Raw genomic sequence first — 13,502 nt, 5'->3', positions numbered from 1 at the left:
TCAAATGTTTCTAGCATTTGCATAAAACTGATTTAAACGCTTGAATGAGCGAAGCATGTAAAAACAGCAGTTACTAGAATTGGGGCTTTCTTCTGAAAACGGTAGAAATTATGGATATTTGCAATTTCCAAAGCAAGACTTGTAAACTTGAATCTGACCCAGCAAGTAACGTTTGCGCAAAACAGTCTAAAACGTTACTAAAATTAGCGCTTCTTCAAAAAAAAAATGTTTAAATCATGGACTTTTGTAATTTTTTAGATAAATCCGGTCAATTTGAAGCAAGTGTTTGTCGCAAGAAACGTTTGTAATTTTGAGAGCAAAGTTGTTCAATTTGAATCCAGTTTTGCAAGTAACGTTTGCACCAATCCAGCATAAACGTTAGCAAAAATGACTGATCTTTGAAAAAACTGTGTAAGTTTTTGATAATTGCAAACTAGCAAAGAAACGTTTAGCAAGGAACGCGAGGAACGTTTCCACGAAACTGCATCAAACGTTAGCCAAAAAAACGTTTCTTGCTTCAAATTTCCAGTATTTCCACAATTTATTTAAATCGTGGAAATATTGAAAATTTGGAATTTTATATGCAAAAGCGCCTAATTCAAGCTGGTCAAACCAGTAACGTTTGCACAAAACTATCTCAAATATTAGCAAAAAGACAGATTCCTGAAAAAAGTTCACGTTATCCTAAAGGTTAATCAATGCGAAAATTTTCGCAAAATCTCTGCAAACAGTAAAAAATTGATATTTCCTGGACAAGGCCGTTCAATTGGAACGAGCATTGCAAATACCGTTTGCACCAATGCATGTCAAACGTTAGCGATTGGACGATTAGCTAAACATGATGGAAATTGGCTACTTGTAAGCCAAGAGCCGCCTATTTAGTCACTAATCGGGCAAATAACGTTTGTACAAACGTTACCACGCATCCAGCAGTTTTGCTTCTTCGAGTCTCAATTATGTACTATTGTTTTAAATTACTGTTAAACACTATGGTGTTCGTTCTGTCCGTCATGTTTGATTTTACTTTTGTGTCGGTTTCCCTTTCTCCACTCTGTTTCCATTTTTAGAGCCTGGTAGATGGCTTTTGCCGCCCGTTGATCGATAAAATCCAGTATTGCCAAAGAATATTTTTCCTAATTATAATAGTAATTAACAAAAACCATCCGGTGCATACATTACCTTGCTTTATTCACCCAATAGTGATCGTTCGTACCAAAGAATCGAACCACAAAATCGCCCCGCTTATGCTTCAGCAGTCGAACGTTTAAGGGTACCTCATTCGGGAACAGGATCAGCGCCGGCCACCAGCGGTATTGGCCAAGCTTCACCCAAACCACTTCGTCGTAAAGAGGAAACCGACCTGATTCACAGTCTTCGCAAACATACTAAATAGATGCATTTTAGAGAACGAAATGCGACATAATCAAGAACTCACTTTATCATCATCGGTGAAATTAACGGGTTGGCATTCAGGGTGGACGCTGGTAGGGCATGTGTCACAACATACCAGATTACCGCCTTCCGAGCAGATAAAACACCATCCCGTATTGATGGGTTGTACGCTTCTAGGTTTATGTTTCGGGCAAATAATCTGCAAACAAACGTATATTGCTGTGAATAGGGAAAGTCAATTATAATAAACACGGCCTCATTATTACTATACACTGGCGATAGTCGGCATTTAACGTAGCCGCTAAAATAACAGTGTTCCAGACGTGTAACCTGCAACAGCAGTTACAATTGCCAATTTAACCGGTTATTTTTAGAAAGGTCTCTCACGAACGAAAGCGTATACTTTATTTAATCCTTTCTATTTTATTATCAGTTTTGTCTTCTTTAAGTAGTTACTTCTGACCCATGTTTTGTTTCTGTTTTTAGAATATATTAATTTGAGTTACCAATTTTAAGAATAATTTTTTAATAATGGAGGATTTTTAATGGAACATTTAAGAAGTAACATGTTCCTTTTGATACTGCATATTGGAACCTAGTACCAACGTGGAACTGGAACGTTGTAACGCACAAAAATTAGAAAAATAACCGTTTAGCACATCTCTACTACACACAGGCTTATTTGCTTGCGCATTGCTTACAGATTTTCTACACCGCGTGTTCGTTTGGTCCAGTTACTTTCGTTCGATGCAAGTCGGGCGAGGACATATTTTTACTCGTCAGGTTGAAACTGCTCATTCCTGAACGGAACTGTTTTGAAGCTAAATGTTGTATTTGATTTTTGCAGCACAGTTGACCAGTAGGTATCATATGGAACTTATTGAAATTTATAAGAGTGTCTCCTGGCTGTTGAAAATTAACCACCACAGTACCACGACAGAGAGAGTAAAACAAAGGGCACAAAAAACTCAATTGCAAAACCTAATTAAGGAAATTAATAAAGATGCAAACAAAAATATGGTGATTAAGAAAACAGCCGCTGTGTGGGCATGCTTCAGAACGGAATTAAAAAAAGGTTCAAGCTTCTGAACGATCACGACAATGACGACAGCAATTGAACAAACTGAAATTGTGGTATTTTGATCTACTGCACTTTTTTTAGATGAAGAAATGCCTACAGAAAGTGTAAATAACAAATGAAAAAAAACCGGTAATAAAAATTAGTATTTTATTATTTTAAGATGCAGTTAAGCCAGGCCACGGCACCTTCATTATAAAAGTTGCTTACAAATATGTCTTTTTATCATCTCATTAGTCTTTCATAAGGCGATTTCTTAGATATTTTTAAGATAAAAAGTTTATATACGCATGGGTCCGCACGGCCTTACTTATCGAACCTTCTCTCTCTCACCCTCTCGATCTCTCTCTTGATCTATTGCCGTCTAATTTCCCCTGTATCACAATCTTCTCCATCCCGTCCTTTCGAATCATGTGACCGAAATATTTAGGTCTGCGCCTCTGGATTGTTGGGAGGAGCCTTTCATGATCCCAAATATTTAGCTCTTTGCGTATCGATACATTGGTCCTATGGGCCGTCCAAGGGATCCTCAACATCCTGCGAACTCTGGTTGGGGTAATGACAGGCCACTGCGGTCTGAACAGACACATACACCTACATGGAATCGGTGTCAGATCCGTATGTCCACAATGTGGAACGGCAGAGGAAACATCGTATCACCTTCTAGGAGTATGCCACCACTGGTCGTCCATGAGGAGGCGCCTGCTTGGGGCCTCCACACTCTCCTGCACGGAACTGTCCTCCCTAGAGTGGAGACGGATCCTTGCCATCGTCAGGGAGACCTGGTGGTCTGGGTGGTGAAGAGGAGGGGTAGTAAGGCGGGGGTGGATGAAGGGGGAATGGTGAAAAGGGTCTTTAAGGCCTACTCGTCGCTCCATTCGGGTCCCCCCCACAGTACTACTACTACACCACATTCTGTTGTTATCATTGTTTTGTTGTTTATAAAAACAAGAATTTTGTCGGTATTATCCTAACAAGCATGTGTACATTGCTCTATTGAATTCAATTGATTTCTCTATCAATTGGCGTAATATAAATATTGCGTCTATCGTTCAGTCTATATTTGAGCGACAGTCTTGCTGATCCTCGGATATTCCTACTTTATCTGCTAATATTTTTGTTATGACTTTGTAGTTTTTCGAGTCCGATTTTGGAATTTTTTTGTTAATCGGCATTGTTATGCTAGTTCTTCATTAATTGGGTAATGTTCCGCTTTGTTCTATTTTTACGAATAACTTTACTACTTCTTTTCAGATTTTTTCACCTTCGTTCCTAAGTCATTCATTTAGAATGTTGTCAGTGCCTGTAGATTTTCGGTTCTTTAATTTCTGTATGGGTAGCGGGTGGACACTCCTTTGCGATTCTAGCCGAGGACAAGTCTACTTCAGGCAAGCGTCCCTGCCCATTTCTTTTCCAAACGAGCTGGAGATCATCGAGATTAGCCGCCAATAGATGCGAGCAATTTTTGTCTGGGAAGTTTTCGGCCTCGAGACGATAATTCGAACCTTTCAAATCACTCCTTGTAGGCATAATTGATCAAAGCTGTTCAGACGAATTGAATTTTGAACTTGTTTTATCTCCATATTTGATCTGCGCCGCTATCAAGGTTGTACAAGCAACTAGCTTTTGCTTGAGGGCACATAAAACGGTCATCAACCTGACTACTAACCGTACATAAATGAGTATAAAGTATAATTTTTAATCAAGAATAGTCTTCCAATTGGCACGAAAAAGCTCCTCAATCTAGTTGGAAAGCCTTGAAAATCAAAAACATTGTCGAATAGAAATGTAATTCAACACAAAGCAAATTTGCATAAATTCATAAGCAAAATAAAAATTAATCATGTTTATTTTTGCCATTTTATCAGCCCCAGAAAAAAGTGCTGTTGATTCAACTATGAATAGAAGTTTTAGAAGTCGAGTAATCGAGAAGTAATATTCAAAGAATCGCTTCCAAACCATGCTAAGATTTTAATGTGTCAGTTACTTAATGTAACAGACACAATAGAATGTTTATGGCAATTATTAACGTTCAAAGAATATGTACGTATGTAAATTGCAGATGGGATAAACTTACTTCCAGGAATATTAAAAATGATTATAAAGGTGTTGGAAGAACAATGAAGCTTTCACCATCATCAGAGTCGTCAACATTTCTGCTGTGAGTTTCAAAATGTGCTAATCTTAAGCAGCCCCTTGGACCGGTTTCGAGCCTCTCAGCTCTCATTAGCTGGGTTGAGCCTGAAAACAACCGTCCCGAAAATTTGGTACGAGTCTATCAAAGCCCCAACATGTTTCGAGTCTATAAGCTACTCATGATTAGACGCAGCTCCTGATAGTGTTTACAACATAGAGCGCAGTTGGGGTAAAACTTTCACTTCGGGAGCGGAAGGAAAACCGTTTTTTGTTGTTTTTAATATAAGTTCGCCCCTTCGCAAACTCAACTGTCTCCAACAGACTGTGAAAATTTCTGGTTGCTACACGTTGTAGATTATAATCTAGACATTTGTATAGCAAAGCGCGCAAGGGGGGGCATTTTTTATTTTGGGATCAGAAGTGACAGAGAAGAAAATCATGTGTTTGTGCGATTTTTATGAAAGTTTTCACGCGTTTAGACTAACGAGTTTGCTACACATTCGCAGAATTTCAGGTTGCTGCTTGTTTTAAGTTAGAATCTAGAAAACATTTTAACAAAGCGCGTAATTTGATAAATTATTAATTTTGTAATTAGAAGTAACAAAATTGGTAAAAATCAGGTTTCAGTGCGATTTTAATGAAACTTTCCGAACTTTTAGAGCCATGTGTCGTCTACAAATAGGCAAATTTACAACTAGCTGCTGGTTGACTATTAAGATCTAGACATTTTTTAACAAAGCGCGCAATTTGACAAATTATTTATTTTGGATCAGAAGTTACAAAATTGGTAAAAATCAGGTTTCTGTGCGATTTGAACGAAACTATCAACACTTTCACAGTCACTTGTCTGCTACAAACGCGCCAAATTTCAAGTTGCTGCTTGTTGTAGATTAGAGTCTAGACATTTTTATATCAGACCTCGCAATTGAAGAACTTCCAAAGCTACCAAAAATCATAATTTTTAATTACATGTTGATCTAAGGTAAATATCTAAGTGCACGTCAAAACATATATTAGTTTCGATTAAAGTAGGATTGAAGTGCCCATCAGGACTGAGCGCTACAGACATAACCATTGTCAGAAAGATAGCTTTAAGCAAATTCGACCCATCGCCGCTCTCAGTCTCTCAGTAACTCCTAACATTGAATAACTAACTATAAAATATTTTCAACAAACCTACTGATTTTCTGTCAGCCATCATGTGCACTGCAGTGTCAATGTCACAGCTGTCAAACCACACGTCATATGACGATTATTTTTGCATGAACAATTTGGCAAAAATTAGTTTAATCAGACTCAAAACAATTGTTAGTTGATTTCTTAAATTTATGTCTACAAGACCTAAATAGAGCTTTTTATTGCAATTCGCGGAATATATAATATCGACTGGTTTTTTCGAAAATCACGTGTCTGTAAAAGCTTTTTATTTTTTCAATTTAGTTGAACGAAGTTAGCTATGGAAAATAGTACAAATAATAACCGCATCTTTCAACTTTTGCCATTCAAGTTACTTAGAAATTTAGGTTAGTTTCATTGTAAAAACGGATTATTCCAATAAAAAAAGCGGAACATGATTGAAACCTACATTAGGTGTGAGAAAATCCTGGACAAGCCTATGATTACTTAGTCAGTTTTAATGCGTTTCAATGTTTGCACTGATAATTATGGAATGATAATGATAATGGTGAAATTTTTTTAAATGTCTTACAATAAAAATTGTAGTTTCTATCGTCCAATTTTAATTATTATTAGTTCGTTTTGATTTTTATAATAAACACTTTAGAGAAACACAAGTGTATGTCAAATGTCAAAAATGAGAATTAATTTGTGATAATGTCTTACGTCATTTCACTTCGAATGCAATTTCCTACAACCATTAAATTTAATGTTGTCCTGTCAGTTGATTTGTCAGTCAGTGTCAGGGTTATTTAAAAATCTGTCATAAATTAGATTTCTTCAAATATGTGTTGACAGCTGCTAAATTTTGAGAAAATAAAATTAGTTTCGAATGAATAGAGCATGCAAAACTGCAATTATTTGTCCATTTAACTTTCCTCGTATCTGGTATAGTTTCCAAACGCCCTCTACTGTAATCATCGAAAAAAAATCACCCGATAATACTACCCGATAATGAAATTATATTCAATATAATAAAATTTGCACTTACACTTTAAAGCAAGATCGCCGCATCAATTTGCTTTCCACCAGAATATTCAAAACAAATTTCAAAAACTTCTGCCGAACGTCTTATCAAGTGAATTTATTTGTTGGCTTAATTATGTACGAATTGACATTTTGAAGAAAAAGCGTTGATGTGTGACACCAAATGTGATCAGGAAAACGTTTAAAAGAAGCCACAGAATCTTCGCATTTTGCATTTTCCAATAAAACCATCAACTCACCTGCGCACCACCTAAGATTTCTGATCCGGCCGGAGTGCAAAAAGTTGTTGCGTGAAATGCCGAGGGACATAACAGACACCGAGCCAGTTTGTCACCTGGTAATCTAGTAAGAAAGTCCATTTATTTTATGGCCGTATGTATTATGAACCGACATACCTACAAGAAGCTGAAGATCCAAGTTCCTCCGAGAAACAGGTGTGACATCTATGCGCGGGACAGGTGAAGTCGTCCTCTAACAGTTGGATTTTGGACCATTTTCCAATAGACCATTGCGTCTGAGGCCAAGCTTTCAGACAGTGCATGTGGTAGTAGCGTCCACATCTGAACAACGAACATTTGCGACGAGCAATTTCACCCCGTTTGTTAACCTGGAAGCAAATCAAATTTGCTTTAGTCTTCATAAAAAATATGTGCAATATAGACGGAAAATTATGCCTCATGCGACAACCTGTTATGGAAGTCTAGAGAAAATGTAACATCTTCTTAAAACACCACGCTATACAAAGGAAGAATGGAAGGCCGAATTACTGTTTATGGAACTAGTAGGCACTAGAGATGGTCGGTATTTAACGTAACCGCTATAATAACATTGTTACAAACGTATAACCTAAAACCCTAGTTACAGCTAGCAGATTTAACCGGTTGTTTTTGGAACCGTCTCATAAACCCGAAAAAGCCGTTCGCAACAGCACAGAACCGATGCGACACTGTCGACCATCTATCTAGCTGCAGCCGTTTGCCAATTTAAACCGCTCTTTTTGGAACCGTCTCATAAAACCGAAACAGTTGAGCGCACTTCGAACCAGCTGCAGCCGTCTGCCGATTAAAAGGTTGTTTTTGGAACCTTCCTATCAAACCGTAACGGCGGTGCGCACCAGCGCAGAACCGATGCGACAACGTCGAGCGATCTATCGAGCTGCAGCCGTTTGCCGACTTAAACCGTTCTTTTTGAATTCTTAAACCGTTTATAAGAATTACTGTTCAGTTCTCCAGAATCCATAATCGTTCAGATATGGATCAGATATTAATTCAGCATTTTTAGTCTATAAGTATTTAGTTTTCTGACGTTCTGTAATAGATCTTAAAAAAAGGGATTTCTCTCATGAATAAACTTAGCTCGAGATGCATATGCCTATAATCAGCAAACTGAGCAAAATGTACACTTGCATATGAGCTGACCAAATTTAGAGTGTAAGACATAAACGCCATCACAGTTGAAATGTAAAATACTAAACGTTGTAAGCAGAATGTGCACCTGCATTTAAGCAAGCTGACCATTTTTAGATATAAATTTTTCGTACTTTTACGTGAAAATGAAAACCGCCTTGCCGATGAACTGGTAATCTTAGAAAAATATGGATGTGGATTGTCAGGGAAAGAAAGTATGCTGGTTGTTGGACAGTTTACCAAAAACTACAAGTTGAAAAGCAATCAATAAGTGCGTTTATCTTTTTTAAGAAATTGAGATTTTGGTGCCATGTGCTCAAGCACTTCAATATCTACGATTTCGTGTAAACAAATCGAGCTTCTACTAATAGACCGCTCCGCAAAATTCGGAATTAAGTACGTGACGACGGGGAAATTTTTGAAATATGAAAGAAGAGAGGAAAAAGTATTTGGGAAGAAAAAGCAATTGGACTAAAGTTAAAAATGCTGAACGGGTAGAAAAAAGCGCCGCCTACGTTAAAAAAAAATTATGCATTTTAATGCGATAAAATTGAAAAGGATGAGACAACGCATTTTCAAAAATTTCTCTTGGATGGAAAAAGGTGTACGTTTCATGAAGAACGGCGATAACAAAAACTAAAAGAGCAGGAAATAGAAAAGATGACAGTGTAACCCATCGAAACACACCAGCATTTTTAATAAAGTTCGAAAGTTCGAAAAAACGAATGCGATTACCGAACATTGAACAGCTCAAATCTCGAAAAGTATGTAGCGTTTTGGAAAGAACGCCTCACAAACTGTCGTTTTCAGAGAGAACTTGAACTGAAATTACTAACCTTTAAAAAGTTAGAAGCCAAAATATGAAATCGAAAGCGATTGCCAAAGCACGATGAGCTCAAATCTCGAAAACTGTTGAAATTTAGGAAGTCTTTTTTGAAAGAGCTCCACACAAACTGTCCTTTGCGGAGGAAATTTGATCGAAAATTCCTAACCTTTAAAAAGTTAGAACCCAAAAGTATGAACACAAACGCGATTGCCGAAGGTTGAACAGCACAAATTTCGAAAACTGTTGAAACGCGTCCAGCATATAAATGTTTTTGGTGTGTTCTGTTCTGTTCTTTCATGCGTTCCCTTTTCGCCCAATCTATTCCACATTTCCGCTTCTCGTTTAACTGTTCGTTGAAAGCTATTTATTACAAAAGTTCCGTGAATCTAAAGTGGCGTACTTTCGTGCCTTCCTTTCACTCGAACTGCAAAAAACTTTATGTTTTAACTTATAAATAAATAAGCTCAAAAAATATTGAGACCACTTTAGATGACAGAATATTTCATGGTGTTAGATGCTCATTCTTTCCTTACTGAACTGTTTTTTACGACTTGGATAGTTTAAAGGCCCGAGGCATGTGAAGAGAGCAACATGTTAAGTCCCTCGGTACGTTTCACTTTAGTGTCTGGACCATAACTCGGTTATTTCTCATCCGATTGCGAAAATTCGAACAAATCTTTAAAAGCCATTTGATTCTCTTTCGTTTACTAGTAAACCCTTTTTGATGGCTTCAATACCTTAAAAGCCAAAGGCAAATGAAAATGGCCAGGTGATAAGCCGCGCAATGGGCTTCAGTCTAGTTGCATTGGTAAGTAACTATAGTATTATTTTTGATATTGCGTTTAAAAAAACCACGTAGAATGTACCTCTGAACTGCATGAAAAACAAGGAGGGTCCTTTGATAATCGACAATGTCTGCATTTCAACGCTGATGATTCGTCTGCTTCCTCGGCCAATATAATCGAGTCGGCGGTGATGTGTGCAACATTGATTCCAGACAAATTTTCGGAGCTCTCCGAAACGTCTAGGGTCTCTGCAAACAAATGAAAGCATTGATTATAAGCAAAATCATTCACTGTTAGTCACCTGTTGTCTGAGAAACAAACTCTACATCTGAGCCACTGTCTGACAGATCAATGTAGGTGCTGAAATGCTCAGACTGTCGCATCACCTGCTGCAAATAAACTGATCAGTAGACTAAACGTACGGAGAACAATTGAAACCAAATTACCTGCATGCTGTAATCAATTTGATCAGTCAAGCTCAAATTGTGGAAGTTTCCAGGTAAACTGTCCCTGTTCGGCAAGCCTACGACATATTTGGGCTTAACGGTGACAATTTCGCATTGGCTTTTCCTGCGAGACCGGAGCACTCTGGGTTCGCATGCGTGCCTCACTTTCGATTTCTGCTTAGAACCCGCCGATTTCGATCTTCGCGCCATCGATCCTGTGGTGGCTCGTTGGCGTCCCACATCTGACAAACATTTTATGTGGAACGATCCGCCACACTTTCCTTTGCATTTGTAAAGTTCTCCTTGCCGAAAACAATGATCGCATACCTTGAACAAGCCAAGATTTTACGTAAACTCTTTTGTTTTAAGAGGGTGTCCGTCCCTTAAGCTCAGGATCAAAATGTTACTGCGATAATAGCTTAAAACAACATGATTTGACCTCTAAACTTTCATTGGGAAAAAAAATGTTAGGCTTCGTTGATATTTATAGTCCAAGGTCTTAAAAAAATGCTTTTGTTGCTCGATTTTCACAAAACTTAATGCATATATGCGTGCATGATAATGCAAAATGAACTGGAAAATGAGTTTATACAGTCTATGGAAATTGTGTTTTTGGTGTCCGGGAACATTAATAGTCGATTCGCTGTAATATTAGAAAAATTATCCATTATTATCCATTTATTCTCGAATTAACTTTGATGTTGGCTGATTCGGAAAGTGATCGATTTTCTCAATAGGCATTAAACAGCTCAGGTTTCAAATTGAGTTCGTATTTTCAGGATAGCAGAAGACAGAAGGCAGAATACCGTGAGCAAAAAATCACTCTAAATTAAGTTCGAAGATAAACTTATTGTGTTAATTGTCCTTGTTTCTCGATTTTTCCTAAGTCTGCAATTGGGCCTAACTCAGGCCATCATTGCTCCTTTGCAACTTAATAAAATAATTCAAATAAAATTGCGAATAAGGACAAGCATTTCGTCGGCATTAATGATCCGAACCAGAAATCATGATACGAGTAGTGCAAATCTCGTGGCTCACCAACCTCAGGCACTACCAGGACTGGTTTCGAGCCTATTAACTCTCGTCAGATGGGTTTAGCCTGAAATTAGCCACCGCGAAACTTGCACCGCATGTTATTTATCAATTCGCCATTAACGACAATTCCCACTGCTGCCTCCAAAAGTGCATCTTTGAAAATTCTTTCTGAGTATACATTGAATAGCAACGGAGGTAGGATGCTCCCTTGCCTTATCCTACGCTTGATGGTTACGTCTGGCGTGGTGATTCCCTGCACTCTGACTACCAATGTCCGACTCCAGTATAAGTTTGCGATTACTCTGATATCCGCCCCGTCCAGTCCAATCAACTTGAGGGTATCCACCAGGACCTCATGTTTAACCCTCAAAGGAAGGTCGAAGGCCTTTTGAAAGACTGTGAAGCAGGCATAAACATCAGCCGACATGTCACGCCTTCTCTGGGCGAGGACATTAATGCCGAAAAGTGCTTCTCTCGTTCCGAGACCATTACGGCCCACAAATTGTGTTTCATACGATTTTTATAAATATTAGGAGTTCAAATTAGTTTTAAAAGGCTTTTTTTCAAAATTTGAGACTGTATTGAGCAAAAATGGTTACAAATGGATTATTCAACGTATTGTCCATCGCTACCCACTACTTTTTCCCATCTTTCTGTAAATCTTCGGATTCCAGCTCGGAAAAACAGTTCGTCTTTTGATGCGATTCATGTATCGATCCAGTTTTTCGTTTCCTCGTAAGAGGTGAAGTGCCGGTCAGCCAAGCCATATGATCGATCGGTACAAATGGTAATCGGACGGGGCAATATCTGGGGAATACGGCGGTTGCGGTAGAACATCTCATTTCATCGTTTCCAAGTACTTTTTGACGGGTTTTGAAACATGAGGACAAGCGTTCTCATGTTGCAAAATGACTTTGTCGTGATTCTGCTCGAATTGCGGCCGTTTTTCCTTCAATTCCCGGATCAAACGCATCCATTGTGTTCGGTAGAGGTCCCCGGTGACGGTTTAGTTCGGTTTGTGCAGCTGATAATAAATGACGCCCAACAGATCCCACCAAATACAGAGCATGAGCTTGGATCCATAGATATTCGGTCTTGGCGTTGATGACGATGTGTGGCCGGGGTATCCATACGATTTTTTACGTTTGGAGGTATAGTAATGAATGCACTTTCCATCGCCAGTGACGATGCCATGCAAAAAAAATCGTTTTTTGACGTGCGAGCAGTTTTTCACACGTCAGAAGCCGCCTCTCCACGTCTCTCAGCTTCAGCTCGTATGGCACCCAATTTCCTTGCTTCGCAATCATACCCATCGCTTTGAGACCTTTGCCGACTGCTGACAAGTCAACTCCCAATAATACGGACAATTCTTGGAGCGTTTGACACGGATCTTCGTAGAGTAACGCCTCCAAGTCTTCATCTTCGAACTTCTTCGGCTGACCGGAACATTCCTTGTGTCCCATCGGTGTCAAAATCACCACTTTTCACACCATCGAAACCAGTACTCACATGTTGAAATCGGTGGAGTATAACCCCCGTAAGCTTCCTCGAGCAGCAAACGACTCGCAGCAGCAGTTTTCTTGCGGTTATTCGGCACGAAAGTCGGCATATTGAATGGTCTTGGAATGGATGTTGTTTACACTTGCGCAAGATGACATACTTACAATCCAAGCTATAATATACAGTGTTGGACAAAAATTGATTTTTATTAAATAAATAAAAAATCACTGATTTATTTAAATTAATCAAAAAAATCAAGATTTTTTTGATTTTTACTAAATCAATTGATAAATCCGCTTGATTAGCTGTTTTAAAGTCGTTGCAATTGTTGCCGAGAAGATTCAAGCTAAGTTGAACCGATTCAATACTTGTACCGAACGCATTTTCGACGGAAAATTCTTGTCGCAACGGCCCGCGACTCGTTTCCGCATGTTGCCCGGCGTAATCTATAAATGCCGTCGCCTTTCTTCGGTCTTATTCATTTCGTCACAAAATTTCATGAGAGGCTATGTTGAAAAGTGTGTAGATTTTTTGTGTCTGTGTAATAATAATAAGTCAGTTTGAAAAGAACGCAATGGCTGGAAGAAAAGAAGATAGTATTTGGATACAGTCCTCCTTTAAGTCTCTCGAAGTGTTAACATGTCGATTGACGGATGGTCAAACATTCACAACGAGCCGGTTATATGCGCAACATTAACAACGGAAGATGGACGAGCGCTTCTCTATGAAACCATT

General features: G+C 38.5%; 1 protein-coding gene across 1 annotated transcript in view; it reads right to left on the bottom strand.

Moving 5' to 3' along the window:
• LOC109533690 (histone-lysine N-methyltransferase NSD3) overlaps positions 1 to 13,502 on the bottom strand; it is a gene marked incomplete in the record, with an annotated part of 44,385 nt that overhangs the window by 17,875 nt on the left and 13,008 nt on the right. Inside the window, 7 exon segments of the mRNA XM_048670657.1 lie at positions 1,180 to 1,385; positions 1,436 to 1,591; positions 7,009 to 7,111; positions 7,165 to 7,376; positions 9,868 to 10,034; positions 10,088 to 10,175; positions 10,233 to 10,559. Coding sequence (XP_048526614.1) covers positions 1,180 to 1,385; positions 1,436 to 1,591; positions 7,009 to 7,111; positions 7,165 to 7,376; positions 9,868 to 10,034; positions 10,088 to 10,175; positions 10,233 to 10,559 — 1,259 coding nt within the window.

Source organism: Dendroctonus ponderosae, unplaced genomic scaffold (genome assembly GCF_020466585.1).
Source record: "Dendroctonus ponderosae isolate FM_Combo_2020 unplaced genomic scaffold, Dpon_F_20191213v2 Dpon_F_20191213_1, whole genome shotgun sequence".
Lineage (NCBI taxonomy): Eukaryota > Metazoa > Arthropoda > Insecta > Coleoptera > Curculionidae > Dendroctonus > Dendroctonus ponderosae.
This window is presented reverse-complemented; position numbering and strand designations above follow the sequence as displayed.